Below are 20,555 nucleotides of genomic sequence, written 5' to 3' on the forward strand. Positions count from 1 at the left end.
TCTGTTCAGTGTTCCCAAATGGGAGAGGCTGCATGTTTGTGTCTCTGTGCTAAACAGCAACAGAAGCCAATGAAATTGAAAGTTTTGGCTGTAGAGCTAAAGTGGTGAAAAACAATGCAAGCTAAGAGGCATCTTATATAGTTGGATTAGATGCACATGTCCACAGAAGAGACCAGACACGTGCATCTGGACACGTGCAGACGTAAATATCTGAGAGCTTGGAAGTGAAGTCCTGTAGGACTGAAGTAGTACGGGAAACGTTTTGAAAACAATGACGATTCTGGTGATTATGATGAAATCCAGTTGATTGGAGGAAGGATGGAAGAGGACAGTATCTGTGGAGCATGTAGGGATATGGTGGTGATAGTAGAATTGCATGAAGGGCTCAGAGAAGCAAGCAGAGGTATAAGATGACTTCTGACTTTCATTTCAGGAAATGGTGCAATATAGTTTCTTGGGGAAAGTGGGGAGAATTGGGAGCTGCATAGAAATTGGGTAAGATTAGCTAAATGAGATGCAAATGCATGGAAATAAGATATAAAAATAAAGATTCTGATAGCATCTGTGGAGAGAAATTAGAGTTAACGTTTCAGGTTGAGTGACCCTTCCTCAGAATGAAAATAAGATAGTTGCCGCTCCTTAGCGAGATTCAACACCCACCCATGTAAACTTAAGGGAGAAATAGAAAATATTTTTCTTGAGGTGCATCCTCAATGTATTTTCCCAACTTTCTCACATTATCCATGATACTCAAGGTAGCAGAAAATTCCACCCATTGTCCTTCAAGGTAGTACAGTATACCTCTTCCTGTTGTCGTCTTAATTGATTTAAATCAGTCAATAATTATTTCCTGCATAATAATAACTCAATTAGTCAATGAAGCTAAATGTTTTTTGTTCAAAACAAGTGAGCCCACTAATAGCTGAATACTATTAGCATTTTAAATACAACCTAAAATCCTATAAACCTGTAGCTGTACTTGAATTATAAAAGCAAGCTAACAGTTATGAGAATCATATTTGTTTATTGTCAATATCAAATTATAAAGAAAAGAATGTAATCATAACAGCATACAGTTGTTTCTCTGAACAATAATACAGGTGTCCAAATAACTACAGAGTATCAGAAATTTAAAAACTGTGCGTTTGCAGATTTGATTTGGTATTTTACAGCAATATTTACCTGCATAAATATTTGTCTCACTTTATTGAATTCTCATTACATAAATTTGCTTTTCTGAATAAACTCAAACAGAAAATGCTGAGGTAATCTGCTAAATAAAAATCATTTCATGATGAGAAGATGCACCACTTTCAAATGACAAGTAGCTTGAGATCAGTTACAGATATCATTGGGCTGAATTTAAAAACTGTCAGAATAAACTAAAGAATAAACAAGTTATGCAATTTGAAGTTTTCTACAGAAAACAGCCAACATAGTTTTCATCCATTACCAATGCCATAATTACTGCCAGGTAAATAATAAATTTAACCACCAGAATATTCACTGTCAACATCAAAACTTCATTGTTTCATTGAAAAATGTAAATAAAAATAATGAAAAGACAATCAAGAAGATAGTTTATGACTATCAACTTGACCAAATAATTTTCAAGGCCTTGTCATTTACTCTCAAGGTGTTCATATTTTCTGATTTTTTTTTAGTTGCAGACTGACAAAAACAAATGAAGAACTAAGTGCAGAATTCTTATTGCAGGGTTTGGGTAGGAAGAAAAGAGAGGTTATTTATTTTTAAACGGACAGCAGTTCCCGTTCTTAGATTTAACAAAGGACATTTTGATCCCATTTATTTTCATATCAATGAAAGTCAGGCGCTTCTGGGAACGTACAACCTGAACGCCTAATGATAACATTTGCTGCATAATGGCCGGCTTGGATGCATTTTTCAAGGGGTTGATCATGAACCAATTGAGACAGAAAACCTACAAAGAAAAATAGTAAAAATTATCCACAGATACGAGTACTAAAAAGTTTTACACTACAACTAAATATACCACTTTTTACACAGATCATAAATAAATAAAATAAGAGACTATTTTCCACTGATAAAATTAGTCTTTGTAAATTCTCAGCACCTCCCTTTGTTTGGAAATCAGGTTGTCAAACTCAAACGTAGTAAGAGCTTGCAATCTTTCGATTCACAAAATTAAAAGGGTTAATTTTGTGATTTGTTTCTGTTTTGTTGAAACTTAGTATTTCAAAATGAGACAATGCATGTCACTATTTAGTAGGAAGGTAGCCTTACTCCCTTTATGTTCAATGAAAATGGATGACAAAGCATGGTAGTCAGACACAGAAACCAGAAAATTAATTAGCTTAGTATCTTGGTCTGTGTGGAATTAGATTTCAGGTAGCAATGGATTCCCTTATAATTAAGCCTCAGTGATACTCAGACTAGAGTAGAAAGGTTAGGACAGAAATTGATAGTACAGCCGTTGGCGAGTGTTAATAGTGTTACTGCCCACTTGATAGTGTTACCTCCCCCAGTTCAACAGTTTGCCAACATTGACTGCGTTGAAAATTGTCCACAGAAGCAAGGAATAAGAAACTGTTGGTCATTGTAATTAACAGCTTGTGAACATGGTACCTGTTTGGCAGACAGGAAAATGAAAATAATAATATTGTTTTTTTGTGTCTTAAAATTTTGAATGGTAGCATGTAATTTCTCTTCAAACGTCAGGGACACCTCTTTTTTGCCCTGTTCCTCATTGTTCAATCTGCTTCCAAGTGGTATCTGGCAATTATCTGGCACATGCTGGCATTTTTTGAAATGTCAAATTGCTTATTAATGACTTGGTTAGGGCAAGAATAAATCATTACTATGTTTAGGTTTATGCAATCACAGAGTTAAGGGAAGTTTTCTTTCTTCAAATATTGAAATCCCTCTCTCTCTCTCTCTCACACACACACACAAACATACATATGTTGAGAGAGGAAGAAATCTATTTTCCTCTGGGAAGATTAAATTAAATACTAATTGGGCTAAGAGGCAATAATTATTGCTCATTTATTTGAATGAAAGGGAAGAACTATGATATAAAGGTCAGATTTTCAATGTTTAGGTTTTTAAAGCATTATTTACCACCTATTTTCTTTATTGAATAACTACAACCATAAAATGTTAAACTGGAACTAAATTTGTCTACTCTGACACATTGCTGAATACCAGTTTCCTGCTCTTGCAGTTAAATCAACAGTGTGAGTAAACACAGTTAAGGCTTTATTAGAATGGTCTCCTTATTCTGTAATGGCAACATGTGTTGGTGACAAATAAGCCTAAAATATACCACTGAAATTAGTAAAAGAACAAATAATTAGCTAATAATCCCTAGAATTCAGTGACACTTAAGCCCACGTTCCAATGGTAAGAGGGTCACTGGAGCAGCATTTGAGACGCATGTTAGTCCTGTGTAAAATCCCAGATACAGGAGACTGAGAATTGCCTGGGAATCTGAAATGCACTAAACTAGCACCAACATTCTTTCCTGTGTTGTTATTCTTGAGTTACACATCTTCTATGCAGGTATCCCATGTCTTAATTGCAGTTTAATGCCAAATTGAGAATGCCTTTTTAATAGGGAAAACAAAAGGAAAACGAATAAAAGCCAGTAATTTGTATAATGGCGCTCTGATCTCCAAATGGGCATGGATTTAGAAAGAAAGCCCAAATTTTACTATTAGAAATAGTACTTTGGGGAAAAAAAGGCAACATCAAAGCCAAGAAAAGGAGAAATGTGCAAAGAAAGTTTAAAGTTGAGGAATGGAGGGAAAAAAGATAGCAGGTTGCAAAGTGATGTTTACAGTTTTATTTGCATTGTGATTTACACGCTTATTTTAATATAAATTATCTCACGGCACCACTTGGAGAGGAGAATTCTTACTAATATTTATCCATCAATCAGAGCACCTAAATAGATTCAAGGATACATTTATCTCATTTCTGCTGGTGGGATCTTTATATATGCAAATTGTCTGTGATGTTTTGCTGCTTAAAAACCTAATAACACACTTTATAACAAATGAATATAGTTGGAGAGTTTTTAGACAATCTGAAAACAATAAAAGGTTCTATTATTAATTTAATTTATTTTGTTTAATAAAGGTGGTTTAATACACTTTTTTTCAAAATTATCATAAACTAAAGTAAAATTATAAAGCTTTATGATCCATGAGTTGACCTGAACGACTTGCAGCTCAAGAATCAATAGATTTTCCATGTTATTGTAATGAATTCAATAATTTTGTATCCTTTGTCATAAATATAGTAACCACTTACAAAGAAGCTATATTTTCCAATGATCTAGCGATCTATTGTCATCCTCCAGGGAAATTAATTCTGCATTACAAGTATAAATCTTTTCAGTGTGTTGACTTCACATGGAAGAAAGGTAACATGTAAATTGGCATGGTTTTTCTGAAAATTTTCCTGATATTCTTCACCCAGCTCTCCCACTTCAAGTGTCTTCTATCCCATGGACTTTGTGCTCAGGGGTGGTCTAAAATTCTGATGAACGTCTGACATTTGTGTACACCCATGACACCATGCTTATGGTTTATTTTGGATTTGATAAATATTTAAAGGCAGTTCATGAATGTCATTTCAATCAAATCTCAATGAAAGTATAATGAAAGTATAACGAATAACAACAGCAAAAGAAAACCAGCCAAATTGGAAAATAAGAAAAAGTTAAAGGTAATTTCAGAATAAAGGAGAAAGCTTAGAATTTTGCCAAGACTTGTAAATCTGAGGATGTCAAGGAAGAGCATGAAAGTGAGAGAGAAAATAGAAACTGTAAAATCTCAATTCAAATGTAAAATGGAAGAGATTGGTGAAAGTAAATGTTGGTCCCTTCAAGGCAGAGACTGAAGAAATTCCAATTTAGGGAGAAAGGAACAAATATTTTGCACCTCTCTTCGCAATAGGGGAGACAAAACAAATCCCATAGGTTCAGCAAGAATGAGGGTTAAAATTTTCACCTGATGGGAACTAAATATAGAGGAACCTCGATTATCTGAATTTTGGATTATCCGGACAAGATTGCAAAATCCCGATACCTGGTTAAACTGTTATCCGGCATTCGATTATTCAACCAAAATACTCCCCGCCCATGTCGTTCAGATAATCTAGGTTCCTCTGTATTCAAGGATACATGCCTTAATGAGAGGACAGGCAGATATTCTGAGGTGACAAGGTTGACTTGTTATTACGAAAATAAATTCAAATTAATAGCAAGAAGTGATATAGGCTTGGAAGGTGCAGAATTCATGTGGGTAGGGTTGAGGAAGTACAAAGGAGGCAAAATCCTGATTGGGGTCGACATAGAGTAATAGAGTCATAGAGATGTACAGCATGGAAACAGACCCTTTGGTCCAACCCGTCCATGCCGACCAAATATCCCAACCCAATCTAATCCCACCTGCCCATATCCCTCCAAACCCTTCCTATTCATGTACCCATCCGAATGCCTCTTAAATGTTGCAATTGTACCAGCCTCCACCACTTCCTCTGGCAGCTCATTCCATACACGTACCACGTCTGTGTGAAAAAGTTGCCCCTTAGGTCTCTTTTATATCTTTCCCCTCTCACTCTAAACCTATGCCCTCTAGTTCTGGACCCCCGACCCCAGGGAAAAGACTTTGTCTATTTACCCTGTCCATGCCCCTCATAATTTTGTAATTATGCCCCTCAGCCTTCGATGCTCCAGGGAAAATAGTCCCAGCCTATACAGCCTCTCCCTATAGCTCAAATCCTCCAACCCTGGCAACATGCTTGTAAATCTTTTCTGAACTCTTTCAAGTTTCACATCTTTCCGATAGGAAGGAGACCAGAATTGCACACATACAGCCTAACCAATGTCCTGTACAGCCACAACATGACCTCCCAACTCCTGTACTCAATACTCTGACCAAGAAAGGAATGCATACCAAACGCCTTCTTCACTATCCTATCTTCCTGCAACTCCACTTGGAGCTATAAACCTGCACTCCAAGGTCTCTTTGTTCAGCAACACTCCCTAGGACCTTACCATTAAGTGTATAAGTCCTGCTAAAATTTGCTTTCCCAAAATGCAGCACCTCGCATTTATCTGAATTAAACTCCATCTGCCACTTCTCAGCCCATTGGCCCATCTGGTCAAGATCCTGTTGTAATCGGAGGTAACCCTCTTCGCTGTCCTCTACACCTCAATTTTGGTGTCATCTGCAAACTTACTAACTGTACCTCTTATGCTCGCATCCAAATCATTTTTGTAAATGACAAAAAAGTAGAGGACGCAGCACTGATCCTTGTGGCACTCCACTGGTCACAGGCCTCCAGACTGAAAAACCCTCCACCACCACCCTCTGTCTTCCACCTTTAAGCCAGTTCTGTATCCAGATGGATAGTTCTCCCTGTATTCCATGAGATCTAACCTTGCTAATCAGTCTCCCATGGGGAACCTTGATGAATGCCTTACCTTGTTGAAGTCCATATAGATCACATCTACCGCTCTGCCCTCATCAATTCTCTTTGTTACTTCTTCAAAAAAGGAGAAAGTGAGGTCTGCATATGCTGGAGATCAAAGTTGAAACTTTATTGCTGGAACAGCACAGCAGGTCAGGCAGCATCCAGGGAACAGGAGATTCGACGTTTCGGGCACAGGCCCTTCTTGAATTCCTGAAGAAGGGCCTGTGCCCGAAACGTCGAATCTCCTGTTCCCTGGATGCTGCCTGACCTGCTGTGCTGTTCCAGCAATAAAGTTTCAACTTCTTCAAAAAACTCAATCAAGTTTGTGAGACATGATTTCCCACACACAAAGCCATGTTGACTATCTCTAATCAGTCCTTGCTTTCGCAGGGATCAGGAGATAGAAGTGATATGTAAGAAATGCACTATAACAATAATCATGGGGGACTTCGGGTTGGTAGCAGATGCCAAGAAAAGGAATTAGTGGTATATCTGAGATTTTTGTTTTGGAGCAATCTGTGGTAGAGTCCTCGAGAGTCTGTCGGATGGCATTCGTTTCCACTAGAAACAAAAGTCCACTAGAGATCAGAAAATACTGGATTTGATATGCAATTAAGCAGACTAGATTAGGGAGCTTAAGTTGAAGAAAATCCTCGGGGACACTGACCATAATATGATAGAATTCGCTCTGCAGTTTGACTGAGATATAACAGCGATACAATTGAGTAAACGTAACTAGAAAGACAGGGAGGGAGGAGCTGGCTAGAATGAACTTGAAGGAGAACCTAGCAGGGAGACAGTGGAGCAGCAATGGCAGTAGTTTTTTGGGGAAATTTGGGAGTCTTAGCAGAAGTTATCCTCATACAGAACAAACATACTAAGGAGAGGATGAGGCAACCATAGATGACAAGGGAAGTCAGGGACAGCATGAAAGCAAAACAAAAAGCATACTGGTGAAGACTACTGGGAAGCCAGAGGATTGGGAAGCCTTTTTTGAAAAAAAAAAGCAGAGGACAGCTAAAAAAGTAATAAGGGAGAAGAAAAAGAAATGACAGTAAGCTAACTAGTAATATAAAAGAAAACAAACTTTTTTTGAAAGATATCTAAAAGGTAAGAGAGAGGCAAGAATAATCATTGGACTGTTGGAAATGAGGCTAGAGAAAAAAGTTCATAATGATGAGTGTTATCCTTATACTTTAGTATTATTTCTGAATTTTAACAGTACTCCTCCAATTCCTGATGTATAATTTATACATGTGGTAAAAGTGTTTTTTTTTAAATTGTTACAATTCTAACAATACAAATGTGCAACAGTATGCAAACATGTTGTACTTGTCAGGTTAAATATTTCCAGTTTCAGTTTTGGCACAAATCACATTTATACAGTTCATTGGAACAATGAGAGTAGGAACATAATAAACTTGCAATGCTCATGTTGGAACTGCATTTTTCACAAAATGACATAATTTGACATACAACTTATATAGCAACCATAGTTACCTCCCACAAAGGCATCACCAGCTCCATTAGTATCGACAATCTCATCTTGTTTAATATCTATGACAGGGAAGGTGGTTACATTATCAGCTGTGAGAAAGAAGAAAAATAATATACATAGATTAGGTATTATAGTGGAAAAGAGATTAGATCATAATATTGATTTGTTATTTTTAAAGTATTAGTTTTACTAATTCAAAAGCAATAATAAAAGATATTTTAAAATCAATATGAACTTATTAATAGTCTTCTCAGATTCAACAGCAAATATCTCCACTTTGGAGTCTGCTTATATAATGATACATAAGAAAGATAATAAAACTCAGAAGACTGAGTTAACTAGTGGCCAGATTTGTTATTTAACCCCAGAAGACAAACCAGGCGATGAAAACAGAGCAGATTCAACTGTATGTCTCTGAAACAGAAAACATGATCAAATATCAAAGTTTGTGAGAAGATTTGTAGCTCGGGTGCTCGTTGCTGTGGTTCTGTTCGCCGAGCTGGAAGTTTTTGTTGCAAACGTTTCGTCCCCTGTCTAGGTGAAGCGCTTCTGTGGTGTTTCCTACGGCATTTATAGTGGCCTGTCCGTGCCGCTTCCGGTTGTCAGTTTCAGCTGTCCGCTGTAGTGGCCGGTATATTGGGTCCAGGTCGATGTGTTTCTTGATGGAGTTTGTGGATGAGTGCCATGATCAAATATCCAAGTCAGCTATCTTGGTTTTCAAACATTATCTGTACCCAACTGTGGCACAGTGGTTAGCACTGCTGCCTCACAGCGCCTGAGAGCCGGGTTCAATTCCCGCCTCAGGCAACTGTCTGTGTGGAGTTTGCACATTCTCCTCGTGTCTGCGTGGGTTTCCTCTGGGTGCTCTGGTTTCCTCCCACAGTCCAAAAGTGTGCAGGCTAGGTGAATTGGCCATGTTAAAGTGCCCGTAATGTTAGGTGAAGGGGTAGATGTAGGGGAATGGGTCTGGGTGGGTTGCTCTGCGGAGGGTCGGTGTGGACTTGTTGGGCCGAAGGGCATGTTTCCACACTGTAAATAAGTAATCTAAAAAAAAACTGCAGACATAACAAATATGTTGTGACATCTTATCAAATGGTGATAATCAGGATGGTGACTTCTTAATAATAGTACAACAAAACTTAAAAATGAATACAGGACAGTGACACACAAAATGCAATACTGGAGACTCTCCTATGCACATTATTTGACCATTGTTTATTTTAATTGATGCTCTGACACACACATTATTGTCCATACTTAATGATAATAAAGGATAAACATGCACAGTTAAGCTGATTAACTGACTTTAACATGTTTTCACACCTGGCTAAATGTGCCTGTAATCACAATCAACAACCATTTGTTTCAATTTTCCAGCAGCAATTTGTTAAAATTTAAAAATGGCTTCCCTCTCCCCACATCCAGAAATGATTTCACTTCCTATGTTTCTTGTGCTGGTCCATGCAAAGCACCCAAAGAAAGATGGGCAGTAACTTAGCTGTTCTCATTGATGCTGCTTTTCAATCAATCTTAAAGAAATGCTGGAATAGTGGATAATGTCAAAACATTATTTTACTGTGACTTTATGAATGGGAACAAAATAAAGTTAAGTTCCCTGCTAAAAACTCACTCATGTCCAGAGCTCCCTTGATTATAATAATTTGGAAACAGGTTCCTGAAATGACACTCTTCTGCTCTTGATCTTCATCTGTTCTGATGTTGCTACTTTCCAAACGAATCCTTGGAAAATATTTTTGCCTAAACGGAGTTTTACCGCCCACTAATCTGTTCCATTTTATACATTTCTATTCTCACCTCTGGCTCCCTCCCAAAAATACACATACTCCATGGATCGTCCTTTATCATTTCTGCCATCAGTAGTGTGATATCAGCAGGAAAAATGAAATGCTTTTGATGTGAGAAACACAGGAACCACATTTATCTACCACAACATCTCATGACTAAATGAGAAAATGACAGTGCCATTCTGGAGATGACTGAGAGATAGCTATTTACTAAGACATTGTAGATATATGTCTTTTCTCTTGAAATCATGCACATTATTTTTTATGATCCATGAAAGAATATACACTTTCTCCATTTCATGTTTCACCTGAAATTCAGTACCTCCTTAGAACTGTACTGAAGAGAACAAAATTCAAGCTGACACAAGAACCGATTTGAATCAGAAGAAAAGAATCCTACTATTAAACAAAAGATGATGCACTACCAGTCAAAAACTAGTCAGCACAGTTTTAGAACTGAGTTTCATCAATGTCAATGAATATTTTTGAGGGTGCAACAACTCAAATGATTCAATGCAAGACTGATAGTGGTGATCTAGACTTTGAAAGACATTTCACAAATCACCATATGAAAGGTTTCAGCATTGGAACTACAACATTTCCTAATTGGACTGCATGGGCTGCAGCAGTTCAAGAAGGCAGCTTGTTACCACTTTGTCAAGTGCAACTCGGGACAGGCAATAAATGCTGGTCAACCAGTGACATCCATATCCATTGAGATTTTAAAAAAATTAAAAGTAATGACCTGAATTTAGAAACACAATGCGAAGAGGTTATGTTTGTTGATGATAGTGAACAAATCAGACAGTGTGGGAGAAAGACGTTTCAACAGTAAGGACGAGAGTGACTGCAAAGAGAACAGTTTTTAAACCAATCAACAACGGAATGTATAGCAAATTGGGAGCCAGGAAAACTTGAAATCAATTAGGTACTGAGTTCCTTGAAAATGAATATGGAATCTCTAAGATTGTGGAAATTCAGGAGCTTCAATACTTCAAAACATATAGTTCACTTAATTGTATACTGTGTCAATTGTGGAGTTCAAATTTTAGCATGAGATCTGGATATAATTTTTTAAAAAGTGTAACTACCTGCTTAAAATATTCCAGCTTTGTGCACACGTGAAGGAGATACAAAACTATGACTTCACCAATTTGGAAGTGTGCTTAAGGTGATGACTTCTTTGTGTAAAAGTGCGCATTTTTTTTATTAAAAACTATTGGTCTCTAGGAAATTACTACTTTCCTTGTGCATTGTGGCTCTAATTAAGTGGTCAGTTCCTGATTTAGGACTTTCTTGAAACCTGTCTACTTTGCCGTAACTTTCTCATTCAGCAAGAAAATGATAACACTGACGACTTGTTTTCGAGGATTGTTAGCCATTGCAAACAAAAAACAGTTTAATTGTTGTTTGCTTGCGATGCACATAAATTAAATACATCTTTTCTAAAGGGGAGCAAAAAGTTACGGTAATAGGAATGATACTAAACAGGAAAGTTATCAGGTTTGGAAGGGCTGAAAATGAACGTACTGAGTCAGACAATTTTCCCCAATAGCCACTCTTTACCTAGATCTCAACAGGTTGCCATAATGGTGTACTTACATGAAAATTAAAATGTGATTCTAAAATTACATAACTGACTGTATTTACACCTCATGAGCAAGAAAATCAACCAATTAGCTAAATAACTGTCTCTCATGATTAAATTCCTCGTTACAAAACTGAAATGTTTAATTATGATGCCCTTTGGCTTTGAAACTTGCAAATATTTAGTGTAACTGTATTGCAAAGAATAATTATCTTAAGCATAAATGATTCACTTTACCTTCCCAATATCAGCCAGTGTTAAACATTTATCTACAGTATTCAAGCTGGTAACGTTTCAAGCTAACCTGCTCTTGATGATGTGGAATACATATTACAAATCTATGAACAATTTATAACTCCAAGGATGAACAGGAAACTGTGGTTAAACTGCTTTTCTCTGTGGAAATCTGTTGTTTAGTGTCTGCAAGTTTCTGCCAAAAGTGAGATTTTTAATAATAGAAAATATTAATAAGCAGTCAGCTCGTTTCTAGAATACAAAATCTTAAAGGGTCAGTTAGACTCGAAACGTCAGCTCTTTTCTCTCCTTACAGATGCTGCCAGACCTGCTGAGATTTTCCAGCATTTTCTCTTTTGGTTCTAAAATTAAAAGTTGGCTATAGCATTAAGTCTGCAAGACAACTGATTTCAAGTGACATCAAATTAGAAATGGGCAGCTCTTATGTTGATGTGATGAGAAAAAATATACTATAACTATTATCTACTATAAATATCGTATACTAAAAAACTATATTGGTGCCAAATGTACAATATATCAGAGGCAAGTATTTTTTAGGTTATGAAGATACAAATACAGTAACAATAAAGGATTATACCATTCCCCAAGTCACACATAGGAGACTGGATCATCCCTCCAATTGCCCACATCATGTTTTTGTAAACTGTCTATAACTCTAACAACAGCATAATCTAAAACACAATGGGGCCAGAACAAGGCAACTGAAAGTTGAATTAGAATGCAAATAATTTCCTTTCAGTACAAATGAATATGATTTCAATTATATGAATGCAGGATGGCATGGGGTAGCACATGAATGCAGGGTAGCAGTGTGCATTACCAGGGACCTGGGTTTGATTCCACCCTTGGGCAAGCACATGGAGTTTGCACATTCTCCCTGTGTCTGCGTGGATTTCGGCCAGGTATTCTGGGTTCCTCCTACAGTCCAAAGATGTGCAGGTTAGGTGGAAAAGCCATGGTAAATGCAGGTTTACGGGGATAGGTTATGGTTGGGTTTGGGTGGGTTGCTCTTTGAATGGACTCGATGGGACAAATGGTCTCTTTCTGCACTGTAGGGGTTCTATGATTCTGTATGTAATTTTGGGGTTCTTTAGCAACACTCACTATATTTAACATATTTCAATTTTGGATTTTTAAAGTAACCTTTCCCACAAAATGATTTAACAGTTATTTCTAAAAATGTACCTTCTTATTGCAGTCCATAAACCTTTGCTTTCTATAATGGATAAATCTACATGATTACAGGGAAACGGGGGAGACAGACACAATGAGCTAAGTGGCTTCCTTCTCTGTTGATTAAATTTATGATCCCAACTTGGCCTCAACAAATTCAGGGGATGATTGACTACATTACTTGGAATAACCCGTTTATTTGTTTAAGACAGTTTAAGACGTTCATTAAGTTTTTTGAAAATTTAGATTGGCAAATTGGAATCACACTCTAAACAACCTTCCCCTTCCATCCAACTCCATCCCTTCATTTAATCCCACCTCTTGTGCATATTCACCATACAGTTTGACCTTCCCTTCTCATGCTGAATGATTTGTACTCAGTAAAGGACACAGTTTATCATGAAGTCTCCACCTCAATGAATTTCAGGCATGACATGACACTGAAGTTTTCTTCTGTCATCTTTGCTTCCATGTGCCTACTTTGAGCAGGAATCCTCTCCCTGCGAACAAATACCCTTTTCAACTGTCTCCAATACTCCCCACTACTCTATTTCTCGTTTTTTACCTATACTTGATCTCTTCATTGAGAACTGCCAAAATGAAATTAGCTGTCTTCATTTCTCTGCTCCCCTTGTCCACTCTAACGTGTCCCCCTATGAACTTGCTGCACTCTGTTCCCTCAGGTACAACCCAACTTTGTTATCAAATCTGCTGATAAGGGTGATGTGGATGTTGTCTGGCATACTGACCCCAACCTGACAGAGGCTGAGTACCAACTTCCAAACACTTTCTCCCAAATCCCCCTGATCATGATCCCACCATTGAACATCAAGCTGTTGTTTCCAGGACTGTCAATGACCTCATCTCTTTTGAAGATCTTCCCTCCACAGCATCTCACCTTCAGATTCCCCAACCTCATACAGCTGCTCCTACCTCCTTCCCGAAATCCACAAACAGAACTGTCCTGACAAGCTCACCTTTTCAGCCTGTTCCTGCCTGAGTGAACTTATTTCTTCCTACCTTGACTCGAATTTTCTCGGTCTCTTCCGACACGTGATTCTTCTGACACTTTATATCAGTTCCATAATTTCCAGTTTTTTGACTGTAGATGCATTCTTTTCACCAATTATGCAATCCTCTGCTCAGCCTTTCCCATCAGAGTGGTCTGAAGGCTTTTCACTTTCCCCTTGAAAAGAGGCCTGTGCAGTCTCCATCCACCACCATCTTCCTTCACCTGACTGAGCTTGTTCTCACTTTGAATACTTCACATTTAACTTATCTCATTTTCTTCAAGTCAGAAGTGGCCATGGGGCCCAGTTATTCCTGACTTTTTGTGGGGTACGTGCAACATTCTTTGTTCCAGTCTTACTTAGGCCCCCAATCATAACTCTTTCTCCAATACATCGATAATGTGTTCAATGCTGCTTCCTGCTTGTCCAGAACTGGAAAAAAATTCAGTTTTACTTTCAATTTCCTGCTTTCTCTTACCTTCACCTCATCCACCTGACTCTTAACATCCCTTCCTTGAATTCACTGCTTTCATTTCTGAGGATATTGTCTACCAATATCCATTACAAATGCATTGACTCCTCAATCATATTTCCTTCACATATTCTATTCCATTCTCCCAGTTTCTCTGCCTCCATGAATTTTTGAGATTAGATTAGATTTGCTACAGTATGGAAACAGACCCTTCGGCCTAATAAGTCCACACCGACCCTCTGAAGAATAACCACCCAAACCCATTCCCTTACCCTATATTTACCCTGTGACTAATGTACCTAACACAATGGGCAATTTAGCATGGCTGATTCACCATCTTGCACATCTTTGGATTGTGGGAGGAAACCGGAGCACCCGGAGGAAACCTGCAGACACGGGGAGAATGTGCAAACTCCACACAGAAAGTCACTTGAGGCTGGAATCGACAATGGGTCCCTGGCACTGTGAGGCAGCGGTGCTAACCACTGAGCCACCATGCAGCCCCACTGTTTTGATGATGTCACCTTCCACTGGACTGCCTCTCATACAATCTCCTTTTTCTCAACTAAGGAATTCCCCCCCTTATTGTGGTGTCTCACACTTCTGCCAATGCCATTTCCCCTCCTTTCCAGAACATAAAGACGGTTACACTTGTCCTTACTTTCCAACCTATCCGTCTCCACATTCAAAGGATCGTGCTCGGTCATTTAGATGAACCCTTCCTCTCTCCACACAGATATTGCCAGACCTGCTGAGATTCTCCAGCATTGTTTCTTTCAGAGTTTCAGCATTCACAGTATCTTTACTAATATTTTATCTACTTAGTATGAATATGCATCTTCTCGTCATTGCATGCATATTGTTGCTGGGGGAGCCCTTCATGAACACACACAAGGAAATTATGCAATGACTGCAGTTAAAAAGTGTCACATAAAGCCACCTCATACCCAAGTCATAAAATCTTAAGCTGTGCCATTCAACCAAACTTTCAAATCCTCATAGCACACTTAGATTACTTAATTCAAGAATAATCTACTGGTTCATGCTGACAAGTTTTCAAGCTGTACTTATTTGGAGTGCACAGGTGTGGTTAGTGACTTCAAAAATAATTCTTTGGGATATGGGTTTCGCTGGTTAAGCCAATAATAATTGCTCATCCCTAATTGCCCAGCAGGTGACTAAGAGCCAACAACATTCTTGTGCATCTGGATGTTGGCCAGATCAGGTAAGGAATACACATTTCATTTCCCTAAAGGATGCTGTGAACCAGATAATTTTTTCTAACAATTGAGTGGTTACATTAGGCTCGTCTTCAATTCCATATTTTTATTGAATTCAAATTTCACAATCACCACGATGAGATTAGAACACCTCTCCCCAAAACCTTAACCAGTGTTCCGGATTACTAGTCTAGTTATAATACCATTGCAACCCCTTAGGTGAATCTCACAATAACTCTGGGAAAATTAAAGCCACAGCTTTTAACACAAGTTCAGGTCTTGAAATTAAAGTATAAAACTTTAGAAGGCAAAAGACTATGATAGAATCATAGAATCACTACAGTGAGAAAGAGGCTTTCAGGCCACTGTGTGTGCATTGACCCTCCAATGAGCATCTGACTCAAACCCAGTCCCCCTTTTCCTATCCCCATACCCCTGCATTTCCCATGCCTCATCCACCTAGCCAGATCATTCAGAGAAACCCACAGGGCAATTTAACATGGCCAATCCACCTGTACCTCCACATTTTTGGACCGTGGAAGACAACTGGAACACCTAGTGGAAACCCCACAAACAAGGGGAGAATATATAAATTCTACATAGACAATCACCCATGGCTGGAATGGAACCCAGGTTCCTGGCACTGTGAGGCTATCCAATTTCTTTTCTGATGTTTTGATACTGTTCAAAGCTTTATTTTAGATATTATATGTTTGCTATTCATTATTTTTTCAAAATGTTTTTTGAGAGACTTCATTACTTCATCTGTGCTCTTTTGTTAATGGTAGAGTCCTGATTACACAGTCAAAGGAACCTAAGTGGCATTTCCTGATGTCAGTTACCCCAAATACTTTCCTCATTTTTGATTTGAGCGTTCTCTACGTCTTCATTTCTGAATTGCTGTGATTTTACTTCAAGTGTGAAGTAGAAAATATTACCAGAAGTGCATCATATGCATTACATGCACACATTTGTAGTAGTTTAAGCAGTCTTTGGAAGAACATCTTAAGACAGAAAATAGAAGTTCTGGTGAGAATTTTGTAAATGTAACCCCAGTTTCTGATAGAACAATTTAATTTTGTTTTTGCTTTGTTTTATTATTGATTGTAACATATAATGATGTAGCATAACAGGTGGTCATTTGGTCAACCATGGCTGTACCAGCTCTTTGAAAGAACTACACTATTTGCTGCATTCACCTGCAAATGTTTTTGTCTTAAAATACTGATTACATTTCTCACCAAGTTACTTCTGATTCACTTACCGCATCCTTTTAAATAATACTAACCCTTCAGACACGGAGCTACAAATGAACCATTACCAGAATCCCCACAATTGCATTGATTTTGCAATATGATATTTTGATGTTGAAATCTCACCTTTTGAAGATTTTAAGAACAAAGAAACATTTGATTACATGCTAGAAACTGCCAAACATTTTGTACATATCTTTGATTCATGCAAGTCAGTAAAATAGAATGAGTACATTGTTTCAATTCAAGATTAATGAACAAAGCTGTGTTGTTTGGATCAAAGTATACGGTCTAATTTTTATGCACATAAAAAAGTCACCTTTACAAGAAGAATAATTTAAATAAACTTAGACTTTTATTCTATTGCCAATGGTCCAGGGCTGTGTGTTCCTATTAGACTGAAAGGTGAATGGTAAGGGGAAGAAACAATGGATGAATAAATATATTGAGGCTGTAGTCAAGGAGGAAACATATGTTAGGCATAGGCAAGTAGGATCAAGTGAATCTCTTGAAGAGTATAAGGGGTGAAGCAGCATTCTTAATGGGCAAATCAGGACAGCAAAAATGGGATTGAGGTAGCCTTGGCAGATAATGTTAAGGATAATCCAAAGAGATTCTACAAATACATTAAGAATAAAAGAGCAACCACCGAGAGAATAGGGCCCCTGAAAGGTGTGCATGTGAAATCATAGGATTTGACAGAAGTACTAAATTAATGTTTTGTGTCAAGTTTTATTGAGGAGAAAGACATGGAGGGTAGGAGCTTTGGGAACTAAATATTGATGTTTTGAAAACAGTCCACATTACAGAAGAGGTGGTGCTGGAGGTCTTACAAAATAAAGGTGAATAAATCTCAAGGATCTGATCAAATGTATCCAAGAACATTGTGGGAAGCTAGGGAAGAAGTTGAGGGGCCCTCAGCAGAAATTTTGTGTCATTTACAACCATGGTGGGGCTGGGGGGAAGTGCCAGAAGACTGGAGGGTGGCTAATGTGCCTTTATTGAAGAAAGGCTTCAAAGAAAGCCTGGGAACTATAGACCGAAGTCTGGGAAGTCTGATATCAGTGGTGGGTAAGTTGTTGGAGGAGATTTTGAGAGACTAGATTTACATGCATTTGCAGAGGCAAAGACTGTTTTGGGATAGTTAGCATAGCTTTGTCCTTGAGTAATCTTGTCTGATAAATGTGATTACATTTTTTGAGGATACAATCAGAAAGATAGATGAGGGCAGAGCAGAGATGTTGGACTTCAGTAAAGCTTTCCACAAGGTTCCGCATGGTAGACTGATTAATAAACTGGTTAGATCACATGGGATTCAGAGAGAGCCCACCAACGGGATACAAAATTGGCTTGATGGTAAGAGATAAAGGTTGGTAAGGGAGGGTGGTTTTTCCAGATTAGAAACCTGTGACCAGCAGAATTCTGCGGGGATTGGTGCTGGGCCCACTGTTGTTTATGATTTATATAAATGATTTGGATGAGTATTTAAGAGGCATGATTAATAAGTTTGCAGATGACACACTAAAATTGGTGGTATAGTGGACAGTGAAGAAGGTTATCTAAGATGGACGTGTTGGACCAATTGGCCTATTTCGATACTGTAGGGATTCTATGATTCTTATTTCAAAAAATATTGTAAATTCAGAGTTAAATTTCAAGAACACGGATCCCTACAACCAATTCAAGTCTGTACATTGTGAACAGTTTGAATTCAGAGATTATATATCAATTTTTGCCAATTTACATTTTGTACTTCAGAATTTTTCGTACGATATTTGAAGATACAGCCATTTCAAATACTGCTAAATTTAGCTAAAAAATGAGCATCACACTGAAAAAACAGCTAATTTAGTTAACTTCGGTGAAAATAATTTGGGTAAATTAATAGGAAACTTACTCTGCTTGACTCCAAGAAAATCTGCATTTAATATACTTATTCAAACTAATTGAATAATTTTAGCTATTAATTAGCATTATATGAATAATTTTATCACCAAGTTTGCAAATTTCACCATGACTGCCAGCCCTCAACCACTAATGCCAGTTCTGCAGCTGTATTTGGTTAATAGATATGGGAAGGAAAATGGCACACTTCATTCAAGGCATTTTTAGCTTTGACGAAAACAAAACCATTAAACTATTAAACTACCATCACAACATGAAATCATCAGCTTGTGAATGTTTAAGACAGTAAGAAAATATGGCACATGCAATGACAATTTAATTTAACAATACATTTTCCAGAATTTTTTTATTTGTCATATCCTGTACAATTTGAATTTAAAGTTATGACAGTCATATCAATTTTAAAGTTAGTATGCATCTTAAATTTTGAAACAAGTGCATATATCACTTTATGCATGTAAAGTCCAGTTGAACATGGGACCAGAGATCAGTTTGGCCAACATACAGCATAATACTTTCAGTTGATATGCTATTATTAGGATCCTGTTGCATGACTGAATTACAGTAGTGATTGCAGGAGTATGAACCTGCACCTGAGATGAAGGAGTCCTTCTAGCTCACTGTTTGCTACAAATGTAAACTGCTCTTTTTTCTCTAGCTTACAGTGTATCCCAGACCTACAACATAGGTTTTGGATCCATAGCCTTTAAAGGACTTCTCCATCTCCAGCATATTCAAGAAGAATGGGTACTCAATAAACACAGTCTGCCGATTTCTCAGCAACAAACCCAAACAAGTAGAAAAACCCAAACCCAAAAACCCCAGCCACATTACCCTACATCAAAGACATTTCTGAAATGACTACTGGACTACTCAGACTTCTTTGCATTATGGTAGCCCACAAACCAACCAACACACTTAAACAGCAACTAATTAACTTAAAAACCCTGTACAAACAATAAGCAAAACAAACGTCATTTACAAAATACCTTGCAAGGACTGTAATAAACACAACATTGGACTAACAGGCAGAAAACTAGCCATCAGGATACATGAACATTAACTCGCCACAAAAAGACATGACCCACTAGCACCAGTATCCAACAGGTGGCGCTAGACCTGACCCCACAACTAGGAAACAAAATTACATATCTCCTAAGAAAATTACACAATTCCGGACAACTAAACAAGACAGAATTCCAGAAAATGAAACCCGACGGAACCAACACCCCACGATTCTACGGGCTACCAAAAATCCATAAACCAGGAGCTCCCCTCAGACCTATAGTCTCACTATCCGGAACACCAACTTACAGTCTGGCCAAAGAACTACAAGAAAGACTGAAATACCCGTAGAAGAGTCACAGCACTTCACCCAGGAATTCCTTAAAATCATCAAAAACACCAAAATAGAGGAAGACAAAGCAATGATCTCATTCGACGTAACAGCATTATTCACCTCCATCAACATCGACCTGGCAAAGGAAACACTTACCACACTTTTAGAAGAGACCATCACACACACCCCAACCACCATCAATCACATTACCAACGAAAACATCATGAAGCTAGTGGACCTGTGCCTCACCACCCACTTCACTTTCAACAACATAGTCTACAAACAAACCAACGGCACACCCATGGGATCTCCGCTATCAGGATTCATAATAGAAGCAGTAATGCAAAGACGAGAACAAACAGCCCTACCAACCATCCAACCAAAAATCTGGGTCCGCTACGTAGATGACACCTTTGTCATCACAAAACGAAACAAGATAGAAGAGACATTTAACATAATCAACAACACCCTCACAGGCATAAAGTTCACCAAGGAGGAAGAAACACGACAACAAACTCGCGTTCCTGGACGTCACAGTCAAAAGAAAGGACAACGGAGAACTACAAACCTGC

General features: G+C 38.0%; 1 protein-coding gene across 7 annotated transcripts in view; it reads right to left on the reverse strand.

Annotated features, from left to right (window-relative positions):
• Positions 1–1,004: 1,004 nt before the first annotated feature.
• The window catches only part of LOC122541855 (adenosine kinase-like), a 265,612-nt gene continuing 246,061 nt past the window's right edge, over positions 1,005–20,555 (reverse strand). For all 7 annotated transcript variants that reach the window (XM_043678926.1, XM_043678923.1, XM_043678928.1 and 4 more), the window contains 2 exons: positions 7,966–8,052; positions 1,005–1,942 (listed from right to left, as the gene is read on the reverse strand). In XM_043678926.1, the coding sequence (XP_043534861.1) occupies positions 1,818–1,942; positions 7,966–8,052 (212 nt within the window). In that variant the 3' untranslated portion in view covers positions 1,005–1,817. The remainder of the gene's footprint in view (positions 1,943–7,965; positions 8,053–20,555) is intronic.

The sequence above is a fragment of the Chiloscyllium plagiosum genome, chromosome 38, assembly GCF_004010195.1.
Source record: "Chiloscyllium plagiosum isolate BGI_BamShark_2017 chromosome 38, ASM401019v2, whole genome shotgun sequence".
Classification (NCBI taxonomy): Eukaryota; Metazoa; Chordata; class Chondrichthyes; order Orectolobiformes; family Hemiscylliidae; genus Chiloscyllium; species Chiloscyllium plagiosum.